At 40.5% G+C, this 19,910-nt stretch overlaps 1 protein-coding gene across 1 annotated transcript in view; it reads right to left on the bottom strand.

The window, feature by feature from the left end:
* aldh1l2 (aldehyde dehydrogenase 1 family, member L2) overlaps positions 1-19,910 on the bottom strand; it is a 171,051-nt gene that overhangs the window by 113,961 nt on the left and 37,180 nt on the right. Inside the window, exon 6 of the mRNA XM_063072229.1 lies at positions 17,759-17,848. Within this exon, the coding sequence (XP_062928299.1) occupies positions 17,759-17,848 (90 nt within the window). The remainder of the gene's footprint in view (positions 1-17,758; positions 17,849-19,910) is intronic.

The raw sequence follows: 19,910 nt of genomic DNA on the forward strand, positions 1-19,910 counted from the left end.
ATTTCACTTCTCATTCACTGTTACATCTGCAGCTACTTACTGCACATGCTTTGCTGGAAATATTTTCAACTAGGTCCAAGGTTTAAAGTTTATTCTCAAAGCACACATATATGTCACCATATACTTGCCTGAGATTCATTTTCTTGAGGACATTCACAGTAAATACAACACAATAGAATCAATGAAAGACCATACCCAACATGACAATCAATGTGAAAATGACAACAAACCATGCAAATACAAAAAGGAATAATAATAATCAGATACTCTTGATCCCAAACGAAATTAGTGTCACAGTAGCATTACAAATGCACAGATTCTGTACACAAATATTAGAAGAAAAGTCTCTCTCTCAGGCGCCTTGCTGTTTGGCGTGGGTGATCATGTCTCTCCATCCATTATGGTCCCTGACCCTCCAAATTGTAGTTGTTGCCTCCCCTGTTTCTAACCATGATGTTATTCCATCTATCATTTTCATTCTCTGTCTGCCTCTGCTTCTTTTCCTTCCAGCTTTCTAGTTGTAACTAAATATTCTAATGCCTCTCTTTGCATGATGTGTCCAAAGAATTTTGATTGCTGTTTTCTGATTTTTTTTTAAATGTACATTTTGTTTTCGTTCTCTGTAGAACTTCTTCATTGGTTATCCTATCTGTATATGATATGCATAGCATTCTTCTGAGGAGCCACATCCCTGCTGCATTGATTCTTTTTTCCATCGCATTTGTGATGGTCCATGACTCGCAGGAAGAATGGAGCAGCTGAGAGTTCTAAGGTGGATGTCAATTGCTATTTTCTTGTTTGTTAGGATGTTTCTCATTTCTGTAAATGCTGTTTTTGCCATTGCTATTCTTGCTTTTATGTCTGTTTCACATTTGCCATCAGATGTTACCCATGATCCAAGGTACTTGAAGTTGTGAACTTGTTTCAGGATTTCATTTCCCAATACGATCCTACAGTTTGGGATATCAGGTTTCTTTGATATTACCATTACTTCAGTTTTCTTTTTGTTTAAGGTTAGGACAAATCTTTCACTCTCTGTGTTGATGGTAGATACTAGTTTCTGTAAAGTTACTTCACTGTTTGCTATCAGTACTGTATCACCCGCAAAGCAGACGTTGTTGATATTGTATCCTCCTCTACTTATTCCAGGTAGGTCTTGTATAGTTCTCATGACATTTTCACTGTACAGGGAGAACAGGTCTGGTGATAGAACACAACCCTGTATGACTCCTTGCTTTATTGGCTGATATTCACCAATCTCGTTGTCTATCCATATGGCTGCACTTTTGTTGCCAGTAGAGATTCCTGATTATTCTTAGATCTTTTCCATCAATATTAATAACTTTAAGCATTTTCATGATGACTTGGTGTTTCACTGTGTCAAAGGCTTTTGTGTAGTCAATGAAACAGAAGATAGGTCTTGCTGTATTTCTATTGACCTTTCGATAATATTCCTGAGAATATAAGTGGTGTCTGATGTTCCCTTGCCTTCAACAAAGCCACACTGTTCTTCACTGATCTCTGGTTTAATTTTGTTTCTTATTCTGAGCATGATGATTCTAAGTAGAATTTTTGTGAAGTGGCTCATTAAACTAATTGTTCTGTGCTGTCCACACTCTGCTGCACCTGGTTTCTTTGGCAGTGCAACAAGTACTGTCTTTAAAAGATCTTCTGGTACTTTGCCACTGTTGTATATTCTATTCAATAAGATTGTTAATTTCTCTACACCAAAATCTGAGAAGTAAGAAAATAAAAAATAAGTTACCTCAAACAGTCTAACGGGGGGGGGGGGGTAGGGGTCATCACTTTCCCAGCTATACGTGGAGTCTGATGGCCAAGGAATAAATATAAGTAATAACTACTGAGAACATGAGATGAAGTGGCGATGAATAAGTTTTAAATGATCCCAAGACGACTACCTACTTGCTGAAGCACAGCATATTCTTCCTTCAGAAGGGAAAAGAGACATTCGAGTTTTTAAAAAGTACAATACTGAGTTTAAAAACAAAAGTGGAGCACACTTTTCTTCACAAGAGGACAGAAATGATCGAATAAAACTGGCAGAAAATGGATGAATTCACAGGTTCATAAACAGTGAATACTAGGTGGTGATAATCATGAAATGGACAGAAATGGCTGGCTACATCAGAAAGATGACACGTTTGATTGCACAAAAAATAACTGGGTCACATATACAGAACAAATTGAACAGTATTTTGAAGCAAATGAAGTAGCTGATAAGGAGTGCCTGTTTTGCTGAGTGGGAAAGCATACTGTTTGCTTTGAAGTTTGACTGCTCCAACCAAACCAGCCAAAATCAACTTTGCTGATATTGTGAAAGTGATGCAGGGACATTGAGAACAGAAATGTCAATTTAGTGATTGGCTTAATGATGCACTGCATTTAGTCTAGGTTGTGGAATTATACACAAAAGCATTCAAAAAAATGTCTCCTAACTGAAGCACAACTCACATTTAAAAGGGCAGTTGAAATTGCTGTATCAGTGGAAACTACAGCCAGAAAGGTAATTGAGTTATAGTCAAGAATGAAAGTGAGCATGAACAACCTTGCATCAACTAAACAGAAACTGGCCTGGCTGAATTGAGTTACAATTGTGACAAGGGCTCATATACACCAGACCAATGCAGATTTAAAGGGAAAATGCAGAAAATGCAATAAAGTTGGTCACGTACGAAGAGCATGTTGGCAGTCATAAGTAAGTGCACCACAGGGAAGAGATAAAAAGTCAAGTTGCAGTTTCAAAAGGAGCAGAAATCTGCATGCTGTTGATGAAAAATCTGAAAATGAGAGTGACAATGGACTGGGTAGCCTAGAGATTTACAGTGAGAAAAACTAACAGGAAACAAGCAATGTGGCTTACACCAGAAGTGAATGGCAAATTAATTAAAATGGAATTGGACACTGGCTCAGCTGTTTCAATCATTCCACAAAATGAGTTTGAACACTGTTTCAAAGATACAATACTGAAGCCTGCAGATTTCCAACTAACAACTTACACTGGAGAAAAAGATAATTCCGGTGGGAATGACATTCATAACAATGAAATACAACAACCAACAAGCCACATTGGGCTTGTACGTGGTAAAAACAAGGGGGATAGCACTGCGGTGCTGTGATTTGTTGAGGTAACTACACTTGATTGTAGATTCATCCACAATTTGCATGCCACAGCCCCTGCAATAGAGTCAACTGAAAGTGGATTAAGAAAAGTACTGGATAATCCTACAGCAGTGTTCATGGATAGCATTGGAAAACTCAAACATATCAAGGGTAAGATAGTACTAAATGAAAATGCCACACCCAAGTTTTGCAAAGCCCATTCAGTTCCTTACATCATCCATGATAAAGTAGCCAATAAGCTAGATCACAAGGAGGCTGAAGGAATTCTTTCAAAGGATGAATGGAGTCCATGGGCACTGGCAGTGGTCCCAGTAGCCAAGAAGGTGGGTCTATCAAGATCTGTGGTGATTTTAAGGTCAGCATCAACCCAGTACTGAAAGCAGATCAATACCCTCAGCCTTGGATAGAGGATATCTTTGCAGACCTTTCTGGAGGAAAACACTTCAGCAAAGTGGATTTAGCTGAGGCTGACCTACAAATAGAGATGGAGAAGTCCAAAGTGTTTCATACCATAAACACTCACAAAGGGCTTTGCTGCAACAAGCAGCTTATTTTTGGAGTGGCATTGGCATCGGCACCCTGACTGAAAGCAATGGACCAAGTGCTGCAAGTCTGCCCAGGCACTTGGATGACACCATCGTTACTGGTTTGGATGATAAAGAACATCTCCAAAATCTCAAGACAGTGTTAAAAAGATGAGAAGACTATGGGTTCAGAGCATGCCGGAACAAGTGTGAATTCTTTAAACCAAGATCACTGACTGTGGTCAGACCTTTCGCACACAATGATTACACAAGTGTGCTGAGAAAATCCAAACAGTGGTTGACGCCCCAAAGCCAAGGACGTGCCATAGATGTGGTCCTTTTTAGGATTTGTCAATTACTATAGAAAGGTGCATCCAGCTGCAGCTCCTGACAAACCAAGTTAGGGAACTGGAGCTGGAGCTGGATGAACTTTGGATCATTCGGGAGGCAGAGGCAGAAATAGAGAGGAATTACAGGGAGATAGTCACCCCGAAGAGTCAGGAGACAGGTAGCTGGGTGACTGTCAGGAGAGGGAAGGGGAATAGACAGAATGAGCAGAGCACCCCTGTGGCCGTTCCCACCAATAATAAGTATATCATTTTAGATACTGTTGATGGGGACAACCTACCAGGGACAAGTTGCAGTGGTTGCGTTTCAGGCACCGAGATGGGACCCTCAACTCAGAAGGGAAGGAGGGAAAAGAGGAGAGCAGTAGTGATGGGGATTCGATAGTTAGGGGGACAGATAAGAGATGTGGAAGAGATCGAGAATCCCGGATGGTCTGTTGCCTCCCTAGTGCCAAGGTCCGCGATATTTCGGATCGAGTTCTCAGTATTCTCAAGAGGGAGGATGAGCAGCTGGATGTTGTGGTCCATGCAGGGACCAATGACGTGGGTAGGAAGAGTGAGGAGGTCCTGAAAGGAGAGTTTAGAGAGTTCGGCGCCAAGTTAAAGGACAGGACCTCCAGGATAGCAATCTCAGGATTGCTACCAGTGCCACGTGCAGGCGGGTTTAGAAATAGTAAGATAGCGCAGATCAACACGTGGCTGAAGACATGGTGCAGGAGGGAGGGCTTCAGATTTATAGATAATTAGGCAGTTTTCAAGGGAAGGTGGGACCTGTTCCAGCGGGACGGTCTACATCTGAACTGGAAGGGGACAAATATTCTTGCAGGTAGGTTTGCTAGAGAGGCTCCGGTGGATTTAAACCAGATACGAGGGGGGAGGGGAACCAGAGTGTAGGAACAGATGTAGGGAAGAAGGAAGAAAAAGAAAATAGTAAAGTTGTTTGCACCGTCAGTGATAAACAGAGAGTAAAAGGTGGAAAATTTCTTTAATGCATTTATTTTAATGCGAGGAGCATTATAAGAAAGGTGGAGGAGCTTAAAGCATAAATTGATACCTGGAAGTATGATGTGGTAGCTTTACTGAAACATGGTTATAGGACAGGTGTGATTGGCAACTAAATATTCCTGGATTTAATTGCTTCAGGTGTGATAGAATCAGAGGAACAAGAGGGGGAGGTGTTGCATTGCTTGTTAGAGAAAATATTACAGCCGTGCTCTGGCAGGATAGATTAGAGGGCTCATCCAGGGAGGCTATTTGGGTGGAATTGAGGAATGGGAAAGGTGTAGTAACTCTTATGGGGGTATATTATAGACCACCAAATGGGAGTGAGAATTGGAGGAGCAAATTTGTAAGGAGATAGCGGATATTTGTAGTAAGCACAGGGTTGTGATTGTGGGAGATTTTAATTTTCCACACGTAGACTGGGAAGCCCATACTGTAAAAGGGCTGGATGGTTTGGAGTTTGTAAAATGTGTGCAGGATAGTTTTTTGCAGCAATACATAGAGGTACCAACTAGAGAAGGGGCAATGTTGGATCTCCTAGTTAGGGAATGAGATAGGTCAGGTGACGGAGGTTTGTGTTGGGGAGCACTTCGGGTCCAGTGATCACAATGCTATTAGTTTCAATGTAATTATGGAGAAGGATAGGTCTGGACCCAGGGTTGAGATTTTTGATTGGAGAAAGGCTAACTTTGAGCAGATGCGAAGGAGTGGATTGGGACAATTTGTTTTATGGGAAGAATGTAATAGAGAAATGGAGGTCATTTAAAGGTGAAATTTTGAGAGTACAGAATCTTTATGTTCCTGTTAGGTTGAAAGGAAAGGTTAAAAGTTTGAGAGAGCCATGGTTTTCAAGGGATATTGGAAACTTGGTTCAGAAAAAGAGAGATATCTACAATAAATATAGGCAGCATGGAGTAAATGAGGTGCTTGAGGAATATAAAGAATGTAAAAAGAATCTTAAGAAAGAAATTAGAAAAGCTAAAAGATATGAGGTTGCTTTGGCAAGTAAGGTGAAAATAAATCCCAAGGGCTTCTACCGTTATATTAACAGCAAAAGGATAGTGAGGGATAAAACTGGTCCCTTAGAGAATCAAAGTGGACAGCTATGTGTGGAGCCAAAAGAGATGGGGGAGATTCTGAACAATTTCTTTTCTTCGGTATTCACTAAGGAGAAGGATTTTGAATTGTGTAAGATAAGGAAAACAAGTAGGGAGGTTATGGAAATTATGATGATTAAAGAAGAGGAAGTACTGGAGCTTTTAAGGAATATAAAGGTGGATAAGTCTCCAGGTCCTGACAGGATATTCCCTAGGACCTTGAGGGAAGTTAGTGTAGAAATAGCAGGGGCTCTGACAGAAATATTTCAAATGTCATTAGAAACAGGGATGGTGCCGGAGGATTGGCGTATTGCTCATGTTGTTCCATTGTTTAAAAAGGGTTCTAAGACTAAACCTAGCAATTATTGACCTGTGAGTTTGACGTCAGTGATGGGTAAATTGATGGAAAGTATTCTTAGAGGCGGTATATATAATTATCTGGATAGACAGGGTCTGATTAGGAACAGTCAACATGGATTTGTACGTGGAAGGTCATGTTTGACAAATCTTATTGAATTTTTTGAAGAGGTTACTAGGAGAGTTGACGAAGGTAAAGCGGCAGATGTTGTCTACATGGACTTTAGTAAGGCCTTTGACAAGGTTCCACACGGAAGGTTGGTTAGGAAGGTTCAATCGTTAGGTATTAATATTGAAGTAGTAAAATGGACTCAGCAGTGGCTGGATGGGAGACACCAGAGAGTGATGGTGGATAACTGTTTGTCAGATTGGAGGCCGGTAACTAGTGGTGTGCCTCAGGGATCTATACTGGGTCCAATGTCATTTGTCATATACATTAATGATCTGGATGACGGGGTGGTAAATTAGATAAATAAGTATGCAGATAATACTAAGATAGGTGGAGTTGTGGATAATGAAGTAGGTTTTCAAAGCTTGCAGAGAGATTTATGCCAGTTAGAAGAGTGGGCTAAAAGACAGCAGATGGAGTTGAATGCTGATAAATGTGAGGTGCTACATTTTGGTAGGACTAATCAAAATAGGACACGCATGGCAAATGGTAGGGCATTGAAGAATGCAGTAGAACAGAGGGATCTAGGAATAATGGTGCATAGTTCCCTGAAGGTGGAATCTCATGAGTATAGGGTGGTGAAGAAAGCTTTTGGTATGCTGGCATTTATAAATCAGAATATTGAGTATAGGAGTTGGGATGTAATGTTGAAATTGTACTAGGCATTGGTGTGGCCAAATTTGGAGTGTTGTGTACAGTTTTGGTCACCGAATTATAGGAAAGATGTCAACAAAATAGAGAGAGTACAGAGAAAATTTACTAGAATGTTACTTGGGTTTCATCACCTAAGTTACAGAGAAAGGTTGAACAAGTTGGGTCTTTATTCTTTGGAACGTAGAAGGTTGAGGGGGGACTTGATAGAGGTGTTTAAAATTGTGAGGGGGATAGATAGAGTTGACGAGGATAGGCTTTTTCCATTGACAGTGGGGGAGATTCAAACAAGAAGACATGAGTTGAGAGTTAAAGGGTAAAAGTTTAGGGGTAATATGAGGGGGAACTTCTTTACTCAGAGAGTGGTAGCTGTGTGGAACGAGCTTCCAGCAGAAGTGGTTGAGGCAGGTTCGATGTTAAATTGGACAACTGGACAGGAAAGGAATGGAGGGTTATGGGCTAATTGCAGGTCAATGGGACTAGGTGAGAGTAAGAGTTCGGCACGGACTAGAAGGGCCGAGATGGCCTGTTTCCGTGCTGTAATTGTTATATGGTTATATGGTTTCTACGAAATCTGGCGAATGTGCTCCATCCCTTAAACTCTTTGCTGCAGATCAGGAAGAAATGTCAAAGCAGAGTGAGATGGCTTTCAAAAAGGTAAAGGAAATGGTGACATCAGACACTGTACTGAGACATCATCCAGTGAAGCTTTCCTACATGTGACATGCATGTATGAGACTTCCGTACATACACACACACACACACACAATTACTTATATACAGTGCCTATAAAATGTATTCACCCATTTACCACCCCCCCCCCCGGAAACTTTCATGTTTTGTTTTACAACATTGAATCACAGTGGATTTAATTTGGCTTTTCTGACAGATTGACAGAAAGACTTTCATGTCAAAGTGAAGACAGATCTCTACAAAATGTTCTAAATTCATTACAAATATAAAACACAAAATAATTGATTGCATAATTATTCACCCCCTTCAAGTTGGTATTTAGTAGATGCACTTTTGACATCAATTATAGTCTTGAGTCTGTGTGCACATCTGGACACTGCAATTTTTCCCTTTCTTCTTTAAAAAACTGCTGAAGCTCTGTCAGATTGCATGGGGATCGTGAGTGAACAGCTCTTTTCAAGCCCAGCCACAAATTCTCAATTGGATTGAGGTCTAGACTCTGTCTGGGCCACTCCAGGATATTAACCGTTGTTTTTAAGCCAGTCCTGTGTAGCTTTGGCTTTATGGTTGTGGTCATTGTCTTGCTGGAAAACAAATCTTGTGCCATATATAGCATTTAGTCTGATGGCCAAAAAGCTCAATTTTGGTTTCATCATACCAGAGAACCTTCTTCTAGCTGACTTCAGAGTCTCCCTCATGCCTTCTGGCAAACTCTAGCTGAGATTTCATGTTTTTTTTTTAAACAGTGGTTTTCTCTTTGCATTTCTTCCATAACTGTCTGACTGGTGAGGCACCCAGGCAGCAGTTGTTGTATGTGCAATCTCTCCCATCTCAGTCACTGAAACTTGTAACTCCTCCAAAGTTGACATTGGTCTCTTGGCAGCCTCCCCTTCTTGCACGGTCACTCAGTTTTTGAATATGGCCTGCTCTAGGCAGATTTATAGAGGTGCCATATCCTTTCCATTTCTCGATGATTGACTTAAACTGTACTCCAAGGGATATTCAGTGAATTAGAAATTTTCTTGTATCCATCTCCTGATTTGCGCTTTATAATAACCTTTTCGTGGAGTTGCTTGGAGAGTTCTTCTGTCTTCATGCTGTAGTTTTTGCCAGGATACTGACTCACCAGCAGTTAGACCTTCCAGATACAGGTGTACTTTCACTACAATCTTGACTGCTTACAGGTGATCTCCATTTAGTTAATTATGTGACTTCTAAAACCAATTGGCTGCACTCATGTTAATTTGGTGTCATATTAAAGGGAGTGAATACTTACATAATCAGTAATTTTGTGTTTTATATTTGCAATTAATTTATATCACTTAGTAGACATCTGTTTTCACTTTGACACAGAAGAGTCTTTTTCTGTTGATCAGTGTCAAAAAAGCCAAATTAAATCCACTGTGATTCAAAGTTGTAAAACAATAAAGCATGCAAACTTCCAAGGGGGGAGGAGGGTGAATACATTTTATAGGCACTTTATGTGTGTGCATATTAACACATCATTATGTCGTAAGCATGTGCCTCGCTTAGGTAAAAACAAAGTTAGACACGTTTATCCTGGTCTCCGTGTTTTCTTTCTGAAGCTACAAAACATGACGATCAGTTCAGGTCTTTCATATTCGGCCAGGTCCCTGTTCTGGACTGGATGTTTCCAGGAGTTTACCTTCCTGTGAAACTGAAATCACAGGGTCATCGGAAACCGCAGGAGTTTGTGAAGGTGCCTCCATATTTTGATGATCAAAGTGAGCATAAACTGTATTGAGCTCAGCTGGGAGCAAAGCCTTGCTGTCACCTATGTCTCTTGGTTTCACTTTGTAGGAGGTGATAAGATTCAAACCTTGCCACAGCTGTTGAGGATCCTTCAATGATTCAAGTTTGTTCAGGAATAGCCACCTTACAGGTGAGGTGATGTTCCAGAGATCGTACCTGCCCCTCTTGTATTTTACTTGGTTGCCAGACCTGAATGCCATTGATCCGGCCCTCAGCGGACTGTGAAACTCAATTCATCCGATGGAGGACTTCCAGGTCATCAAGGGAATGGCGGCGTAAGGAAAAGGTCTCTTGACAAAAAAGAAGGTAAACTGCCCCAAAATCGAATTTAGACAAATACTTAATATTGCATAACTATATTAATAAAAGGGGCAAGGATGATGTTTAAGAACAAGAATAAAAAGTCCGCTTCGAAGGCTGATAAACATAAAGAGATGCAGCAAGGCGACGGGCCTAGCTCTCCCACGGCAAGCCAGGACGGAGATAATGAGGGGGAATCGGTGACTCTGTCTTTGATTCTCGGAGAGATTCGCGAGTTCCGACAAGATAACAGCAAACAGCTGGAAGATATTAAAGGGAGAAATAGTAAAAACTAACTCACGGATAGATGAAGCCGAAGCGAGGATTGTTGGAATTGAAGAGAAACTACAAAATGCCGAGGAAGTGATAGCAGAAATGCTGAAGCTACAAGACCAACTCCAGTGGAAACTAATAGATCAAGGCGGCCGCTCGAGAAGGGAAAATGTGAGGATCTACGGAGTTCCCGAAGGAACCGAAGGTAAACCCGGATTGATGATTCCCTTCGTGGAGAAGCTGCTTAGAGAGAACCTTGATATACCGGCCGCAAAAGACCTACAGATAGAAAGGGCTCACCGCGCGTTGGCACCACAGCCTCCGGCAGGCGCCCAGCCCAGATCGATTCTGATCAGATTTCTCAGTTACAGAACGAAGGAAGAGGTGCTTAAAAGAGCATGGCAAAAGAAAGGTTTCATGTGGAACAACTGCAAAATCAGTTTAGACCACGACTACGCACCGGGGATTCTTGCCAGACGGAAGGAATATACGGAAACACGGAGAGTCCTGAAGGCAAACAACATCAGATTTCAGACCCTGTATCCAGCTCGGCTGAGAGTCTTTTACGACGAAGGGACAAAAACTTATGCTACGGTGGAGGAGGCAACGTCGGACCTGGCGGACCGGGGACTACCTATTAAAGTTATCACCCAACCGGAGTCGCTACTGGAGAGGATTCGGCAGAAGTCGTGGCAGTTAGTGGGGCGAGGACGCTCCACTCGAACCAGAGTGTCAAACTACAAGGAAAAGCTGCAAATATTCAGACGCGAATGTACAGAGAATACAGATTAATTAAGAGAAATGACTGAAAAGAGTAAATCGGACTTAAAAGTAAAATGAAAACTGGTAACTGAAAATAAACTAGGCGGAATAACTTGAATGATAGCAATATGGTCGAGACATAAATAGGAGAAAATTCTCTATGATTATTCAAACTGCTGAGGGCCCTCTAACACAGGGTGAAGATAGAGGTTATCCCTCTGAACTGAGGCGGGTCGGTGCTCAGGCCTCACTGTGGGAAGACGGGGAAAATTTTCAAATGTTATACGTTCAGAAATGTCTAGGGTGTGGTTATATGTCTTGGTTTACTGTTGAGAAGGGATTGCTTACTGTTTGGTTAGAAAAGGAGAGTGCTTTTTTTCTACTAGAGAAAAATGCAAACTGAATTGGTAAAAATAATTTCCTATAATGTTAATGGGGTTTTGAATCCAATTAAAAGAAATAAGATTATGTCTAAATTGAAAAAAGAGAGGGCACAAATAGCTTTCCTCCAGGAAACACATACGAGTCAATCTGAACATGGAAAATTAAAAAGAATGGGCTTTAAGCATGTATTTTATTCATCATATAAATTGAGTCACAAAAGAGGGGTAGCTACTTTAATATCAAGTACTCTTAATTATGAACATATTTCAGAGACTAGAGACAAAGAAGGACGGTTTGTAAAAATCACAGGAAGAATAGAAGTTACAGAAATAACATTGCTGAATGTTTATGCTCCTCCAGGTAGTGAATGGTCATTTTATAGACACATTTTTGACCTAATGGTCAGTTCTCGAGGGGTAGTAATTTGTGGAGGGGATTTTAATATTAGATTAAATCCTATACTAGATTCTTCAAGAATAGTTACTCAGAATAAACCTCTGACTCGGAAAGTGAATTCATTGATGGAGGAGTTGGGAATTATAGATGTCTGGAGGGAATTACACCCTACTAGTAAAGATTATACATATTACTCTTTCCCTCATTCAGCCTATTCAAGGATAGACTATTTCTTTATCTTTAATACAGATAGACTCAGGATAAAAAACTGTAATATTGCAACAATTGATCTGTCAGATCATAGCCCAGTCTCTATGTCTCTAATCCTGGAAAGGAAAATGAGGAAAACACTATGGAGGCTAAACTCACATATACTTAATAACCCAAAAGTAATGGAGAGATTAAGGGGAGAAATCAAAGAATATCTAGACCTTAATGACACGGGAGAAACATCACCAGTGATTTTATGGGATACATTGAAAGCTGTACTGAGAGGGAAAATTATTTCCATTACTACTCACATGAAAAAAATCAATGCACAAAAATTAGCAGACCTTCAAGGAAAATTAAAACAACTTCATGTTGGAGATAGCAACAAAAGTAATTCAAATCGAAAACAGGAAATTAGGAAATTGCAAAGTGAAATTGATGATATTTATACGTTGGAAACTCAAAGAAATTTTCTTTACCTGAGACAAAAGAATTATGAAGTAGGAGGTAAATCAGCTAGATTATTAGCATATAAATTACGAAAACAACAAGCAGACAATACAATTCATAAAATAAAGAATCCAAAGACAAAGCTTGTGGAGAGTACAATAGGGAAAATTCAAGAGAGTTTTGAAACGTATTATCGAGAGCTGTACTCCCAACCCCGGGCCCCCAATGAGCCCTATATAGACAGTGTATTGAATTTTTTAGATCTACCTAAACTTACAGATTTACAAAATGAAAGTTTATTAGAACCAGTAACTGTCAAAGAACTGAACGTGGCCATCTCTAGGTTAAAGGCTGGAAAGTCCCCGGGTTCTGATGGGTTTACCTCAGAGTGGTACAAGTCCCTGAAGACACAGTTAGCCCCATTACTACTTAACACCTTTAATTGGATCTTGCAGAGAGGAGAAACTCCACCTTCCTGGAGAGAAGCAATTATTTCAGTTATTCCTGAAGAGGGTAAAGATAAACTAGAATGTGGCAATTATCAGCCAATTAGTGTTCTTAATTTAGATTACAAACTATTTACATCTATATTAGCACGCAGATTGGAAAAGCTTTTACCTGGCCTAATCCATTTAGACCAGACTGGATTTATTCAACAAAGACAAACACAGGACAACATAAGGAGAACTCTGCACATATTAGAACAGGTTAATAAGAACGAGACAGAGACAATGGTGGTAGGATTGGACGCTGAGAAAGCTTTCGATTCGGTTAGTTGGGCATTCCTATACAGAGTGTTAGGAAGATTCGGCTTTCAAGAAAGGTTTATTAAAGTAATTCAGACTCTATATGACAGCCCAACAGCCCGAATTAAGATAAATGGGGACCTCTCTGACTCCTTCATTTTAGAGAGAGGCACTAGACAGGGATGCCCAATTTCTCCTCTCCTTTTTGCGCTATATATTGAACCGCTTGCCCAACTAATAAGACAGAGCGAAATCGTAAAAGGTATCAAGGTGGCAGGGATTGAACAGAAAGTGGCGTTATTCGCAGATGATGTTTTGGTCTATCTGAGTGAACCAGAAAAATCATTTATAGGATTGTTTACACTGTTGGATGACTTTGGGAAAATATCAGGTTATAAAATAAATGTAAAGAAAACGCAGGTTATGTCCCTAAATTATACACCATCCAAAAAATTGCAGGATACATACGATCTTAAGTGGGAAGCTAAATCATTAAAATATTTAGGAATAACCCTGCCGAAGGATCTTTCAACACTGTCACAGGTAAATTATGGGCCATTAATCTCAGAGATAAAAGCAGATATGCATAGATGGAATCTTATCCCCTTTTTAAGTTTAAATTCAAGGATAAATACTATAAAAATGAATATTCTTCCTCGGTTATTATATCTTTTCCGTACTTTACCAGTGGAGGTGGATGATAATCAATTCAGGGAATGGGACAAATGGATTTCCCGCTTCATTTGGCAAGGAAGGAAACCTAGAATTCGATATAACACCTTACAGTTAGGGAAGGAAAGAGGAGGTATGGTTCTTCCTTGCCTGAGAAATTATTTTTATGCCTCACAGATAACCCCTCTGTTATATTGGTGTAATAGGGAATATAAGGCTAGATGGAAGGAAATAGAATTTGGATTAGTTGACAGTTTTCCTCTTCAGGCCTCAATAGCTGACAAAGGATTGATGGCCCAGTTGGAAAAATTTAATAATGCTTGGATAAATCTTACATTAAACGTATGGCAGAAGGTGGTTAATTCATGTGGAATTAATAACATGCTAAAACTCTTTAGATGGTGTGCATATGATACCGAATTCCTTCCCAACAGAGGAGATAAAAGATTTGAGCTATGGATAAAGAAAGGTCTTACAACCTACCTCTCATTTATAGATAAAATAGTATTACAAAGTTTCCAAATCCTGCAGGACAAACATGGCCTAGAACATAATGACTTTTTTTAGGTACCTTCAAATACGAAACTATGTTAACCAGAGTTGTAGATATACAGACCTATCAACAGTAGAATTAGAATTTTTCAAGATTCTGAATTCGGCTTGCAGTTCAATACCTAGTAAATCAGTTTCTCGCCTATATAATGCACTCTCCCATGCTAAAAATGTAAATATACCGTATATTAAAGAGAAGTGGGAGAAAGAAGCGGGGTTGGTACTTTCAGAGGAGGCTTGGGGGAAAATCTGCAGCTTTCAATGGTCCTCGACTAATTCTTTGACTTGGAGAGAACATTGTTGGAAAAACATTATAAGATACTTCAAGACCCCATATCGGGAAAAATATAAAGATACAAATGTGATGTGTTGGAGAAGGTGCGGCTCCAAGGAGGCAAATCATTTTCATATTTTCTGGGATTGCCCTAAATTAAGTCTATTTTGGGAAGGTATTCATAGAACATTAGTTAAGGTACTTAGGTCCCAGATACCTCTGAACTTTGAGACGCTCTATTTGGGGCATGTATTGTTCCTTGAACAGAAGGAAGATATAAAGTTGCTGCAGGCCCTCTTAGCGGCAAGTAAGAAATCAATCACTAGAAAATGGCTAAATCCAAAACCACCTACATTAGAAGATTGGTACGAAATTATCTTGGAAATATTTAAAATGGAAAAGTTGACTTACTCCCTGAGAACTCAAAAAGAAACATTTTATCAAATCTGGAATAAATGGATTGAATATATAACCCCAATGCGAGCAGACTTTAGATGACTCTCCTAATGATTTATATTGCTCTTCTCATCAACACAGTAATATTGCTAACGTAAGCACCCCTAGTCTAAATGTTTGTTGTTTTTTTTTGGAAAATAGAGAATTAACACAAGTAAAGGGAAAGATTTGGGAAAGGGATAAAAAAAAATGAAAAAATTAAGTAAATAAGTACATAGGGATTGGATAATTATGTCTGCGGGCAGGAACACGCACAAACAAATTGGGATATAAACACCTACAATGGTTGGTATATAGGCTCGTATGCAACATTTTGGACCAGTGGAAATGGTCCAGAAGGGTTGTATGGAAACTATTACTACCATTTTTCTTAACAACTAATTTCATTACTTAGCCTAATAGGTTAGATTTACCACAGTACATAATTATCTATTTAAATGTTTATTTTCCTTTTATATCATCACAATGTGTACTTAAGAATGTATAAATAATTGTAGTTTTATACATATAAAAAAATGGAAAAGGTTATATGTGTGAAAAAAGTACATGATAATTGTGAATTCCTTATCCAAATAAAAATAAAATTAAAAAAAAAAAGAAACTCAATTCATCCAGGGCTTCTGGTGAGGGAAGATTCTGAACGATTTTGTGACAACATACTCACCTATGACTATTTTTATAAAGTCTGTGACAACCATGAAGTATTTGTTTAGATCATCTGTTGAGTCCACTGACTCGAAGCAATTCCATACTGCCACCCACGACCATCTCTTTGTTGTCCTTATCTCTGGAGCCTTGCTCTTAGCTTCTGCCTGTGTGCAGGTAGGAGAACAGCCAAGCGAACAGATTTCCCGAAACGTGGTCCAAGCATGGAATGGTTGATATTTTTAATCAGAGTGTAGCAGTGATCAAGTGTATTGGGATCCCTGGTGCTGCAGGTGATATATTAATAATTGGACAGAGATTTCTTCGATCAAGCCTGACAAAGTTGGGGTAGGCCCTTTCTTGTTTGCTGATGCCGGCATCAAATGGCTGCTCAACGTTGGCCTTTGGTGGCTTGTAATTTGCAGTCAGGATCACAGACAGTAAGTAGAATGGTCGGTACTTAATCGTTAGATGTTCAGGTCAGTAGAACAAGAGTGCATCAAGTCTGCCGCCTCCAAGCACCACAAAGAGTTTTCGTGAAACACAGAACCCCATCTTCAGCCTTTTCCAAATCAACAGTCCAGTCCATGGTGTGTATCGAGAAGCCCTCAGCAATCTTGCCATTAAGTGTTCAGTCTTGCTCTCCAGTGACTGTACATTTGGTAACAAGATGCTGAGTGGAGGAATTTCCATATGCTCCTTCATTTTAGCCTGGCTTGGAACCCTCCCTTCCTTCCTCTTTTTCATCCTAGTCCTTCAGAAGATGGTGAAATTGCTAACTGGTTATGACCGTTCAAAAGTACTTTACTTAAAGGGAAATTACAGACTGCAGATTGCAATGAGAGTAATTTATGTTTAGAAGTTTTGAAAACTGCTCACAACATGTCGCTGTGGTTCACCAGTGCCATCTTGCTATGAAAGAACACCTTCCTGAAAGTAACTAGATTTATCTCAAACACGAGGCCCAAGATGATGATGGAATGCCACATCATACAGCAAAGGTAAGCTCCAAATAATTAAATCGAATTGAATTGACTTCATTACTTACATCCTTCATATACATGAGGAGTAAAAATCTTTATGTTACATCTCCATCTAAATGTGCAATTTATAATAGTATGTATAACAGGGCAGTCAATATAACACAGAAACATAGTTGTGTCAGCATGAATTAATCAGTGATGGCCTGGTGGAAGAAGCTGTCCCAGAGCCTGTTGGTCCTGGCTTTTTTGCTGTGGTACCGTTTCCCAGATGGTAGCAGCTGGAACAGTTTGTGGTTGGGGGTGACTCGAGTCTCCAATGACCCTTCAGGCCCTTTTCATGCCATCAGGTCTTCATCATCGACTTCTCTAACTTCCGCTAATGCCCCACCTCCCCCTCGAACCCCATCCGTTATTTATTTTTATACACACATTCTTTCTCTCACTCTCCTTTTTCTCCCTCTGTCCCTCTGACTATACCCCTTGCCCATCCTCTGGGTTCCCCCCCCTTTGTCTTTCTCCCCGGACCTCCTGTCCCATGATCCTCTCATATCCCCTTTGCCTATCACCTGCCCAGCTCTTGGCTCCATCCCTCCCCCTCCTGTCTTCTCCTATCATTTTGGATCTCCCCCTCCCCCTCCCACTTTCAAACCTCTTACTAGCTCTTTCTTCAGTTGGTCCTGACAAAGGGTCTCAGCCCGAAACGTCGACTGTACCTCTTCCTAGAGATGCTGCCTGGCCTGCTGCGTTCACCAGCAACTTTGATGTGTGTTGCTTGAATTTCCAGCATCTGCAGAATTCCTGTTAAATGCTAACCCAACCTGGAGTTACATCAGTTGACAATGCATATTATTTGACTGATGATGGCTTGCCAGGTTACAGAAAGGAAGTTAGTGAGAGGTACCTGCCCATCGATGAATGTCCATGCTCCAGGAACTTTATCGTGACCACGGATCCAGTTATGGATGGACTCTGCTGACTGGTCCCAGCAAATCTGAGCAAGAACAGAATGAACCAAGTTTTCAACACAGTGAAATGTCACATTCTTACCTAACAAAACACCAACAAATTTTTACAGACTCCTGCGTGCAATGTCCTTATTTTGTGATTCACTGCTCTGATGATGGTGCTTTGAATGATTCAGGTTTTGTTGTATTGTGACAACATTCCCCACCCTCTTCTCCCTCACTGATCCTAAATCACCATCTCCGAAAGTCTGGGACTCCCTCCTGAACTCTCCCCACCTTTCGGACATAGTTTGGGCAGTGGAGTGTGGTGACAAACTCACCACGGAAAGTACTGATTTGGCCACAGGCTGTTGTTTTACCAAAGTGACAACGCAATCCCTTCTGTGTGAGAAGTTTACATATTTCACAACACAGAAATCATTTTCAATCACCAGTTAATGCCTTTAATTGTGCACAACGCCAAAAAGAACATTGCTGATTTTAAAGTTACAGCATTTGCATCAGCTTCACCAACAGGTTTCTTTAAATTAGTTGGTAAAAAGAGACACCCAAAAGGACCTCATCCCTTCCTCTCTCTTCCCAGAGCTGGTACCATCAGCACTCAGTGCCAAGTGGCTGGCAATCTCTACTTTGGAATATGCTGAAGTGACATTCAAAGAAGAAATGAGAACTAGATGTAATTTAAGTCTAACACGAGCAGGCAGAGAGGGAAGATGATATTCCGTGTCACCTGCTTCCTTCAGTCACATAGTCTGTGCCAATATTAATAAAAAGCTGCCACCAAGAAATACTTTGCATTTAGTTAATCTGAAAACATCTTGCCATGAACCCAGGGTAGGGAGGAACTCATTTGTTCCAGGACCAGTAGTGAAGTCTGAAGGAATGGGTTCTATATCACTGTGTTCATCTGACGAAAACTGGAGTTTTGGTGTTTGCATAAATGCAGATGGACATCAAAATGCCTCGAACTTTTAATGGACTGCAAAGCCAATTATAACACGAATGATAATTAGAAAAAATATTTTCTCAGTGTAATCTCAAATGTGTGCATCCCACAGAATGTGCATATTGTATTTCCACAGCCCCTTCACCACCTTGGGCATCCCAAACCAATTAAGAACACAAAATAGTAAAGCAGGAGATTGGGAACTATAGGTATTCAGAGATCCGTGTTGCCCTGCACAGGACTACGAAAAGCCAACATGTAGGTGTTGCAAGTGATTAGGGAGGTTGGGCTTTATTCCCAAAGTATTTGAATACATGACGAAATACGTCCCTGTACGAGACCATACCTGGGCTCTGGTATATGGTTCATTTGTGCAAGCAAGGATGTGCTTCTCAGAGGGGGTTCAGTGCTGATTCATTGGACAGATACCAGGGCAGGTCAGCTATATGAGGACTTGATGAGGAGACCACACCGGCATCTGACAGAATTTAAAGGAATGAGAGACCTCATTGAAACTTGCTAATACATGGAGGCTCAAAAGGCTGAACGAGGGAGTGTGAAGGAATACAGAACGAGAGGGCAAGTCTCAGAAAAGGAAAGAGGCAGAGATAGAGAAATTTCTTCAGTCAAGTGGTGGTGAATATTTAGAATTCTCTATCTTGGAATTTATTGAAGCCAGAGCAGATCTCCAGAATTGAGATAATCAAAGAATACAGATTCAGATGCACAACAAAGTGAAATGTACTGTTTGTGCTAAGAACTGACTCCAGAGCAAATGCCAACGGCAGCCAGACATTCTCGTGCCAACACAACTTGCCCACAAGTAACAAAACAGCAACAGAAAAATAAGCCCCTTTCCTTCCTCCCACCACCCCACAGAAGGTCCTCCAGCCCCAGGACAGGCTTCTGGTCTCCACACTTTGCCCATAAGGCTCTGACCAGGGGAGAGGGCAGGAAAAGGGTGATCAGCTGCTGCCGGGTTTGGTGAGGGGGCAGGTCTGGCAGGCTGGTTGTAATCGCTAATGAGCATCAGCCATGATACCTTGGGCTTGGATTGTGCACTCTGCCCATCCAGTTTGGTTTTCTTAAATAAACAAAATAACTTCATTCATTTATTTTGGGAATCTTGGCAAAAACACCAT

Source organism: Mobula hypostoma, chromosome 20, assembly GCF_963921235.1.
Source record: "Mobula hypostoma chromosome 20, sMobHyp1.1, whole genome shotgun sequence".
NCBI classification, from domain to species: Eukaryota; Metazoa; Chordata; class Chondrichthyes; order Myliobatiformes; family Myliobatidae; genus Mobula; species Mobula hypostoma.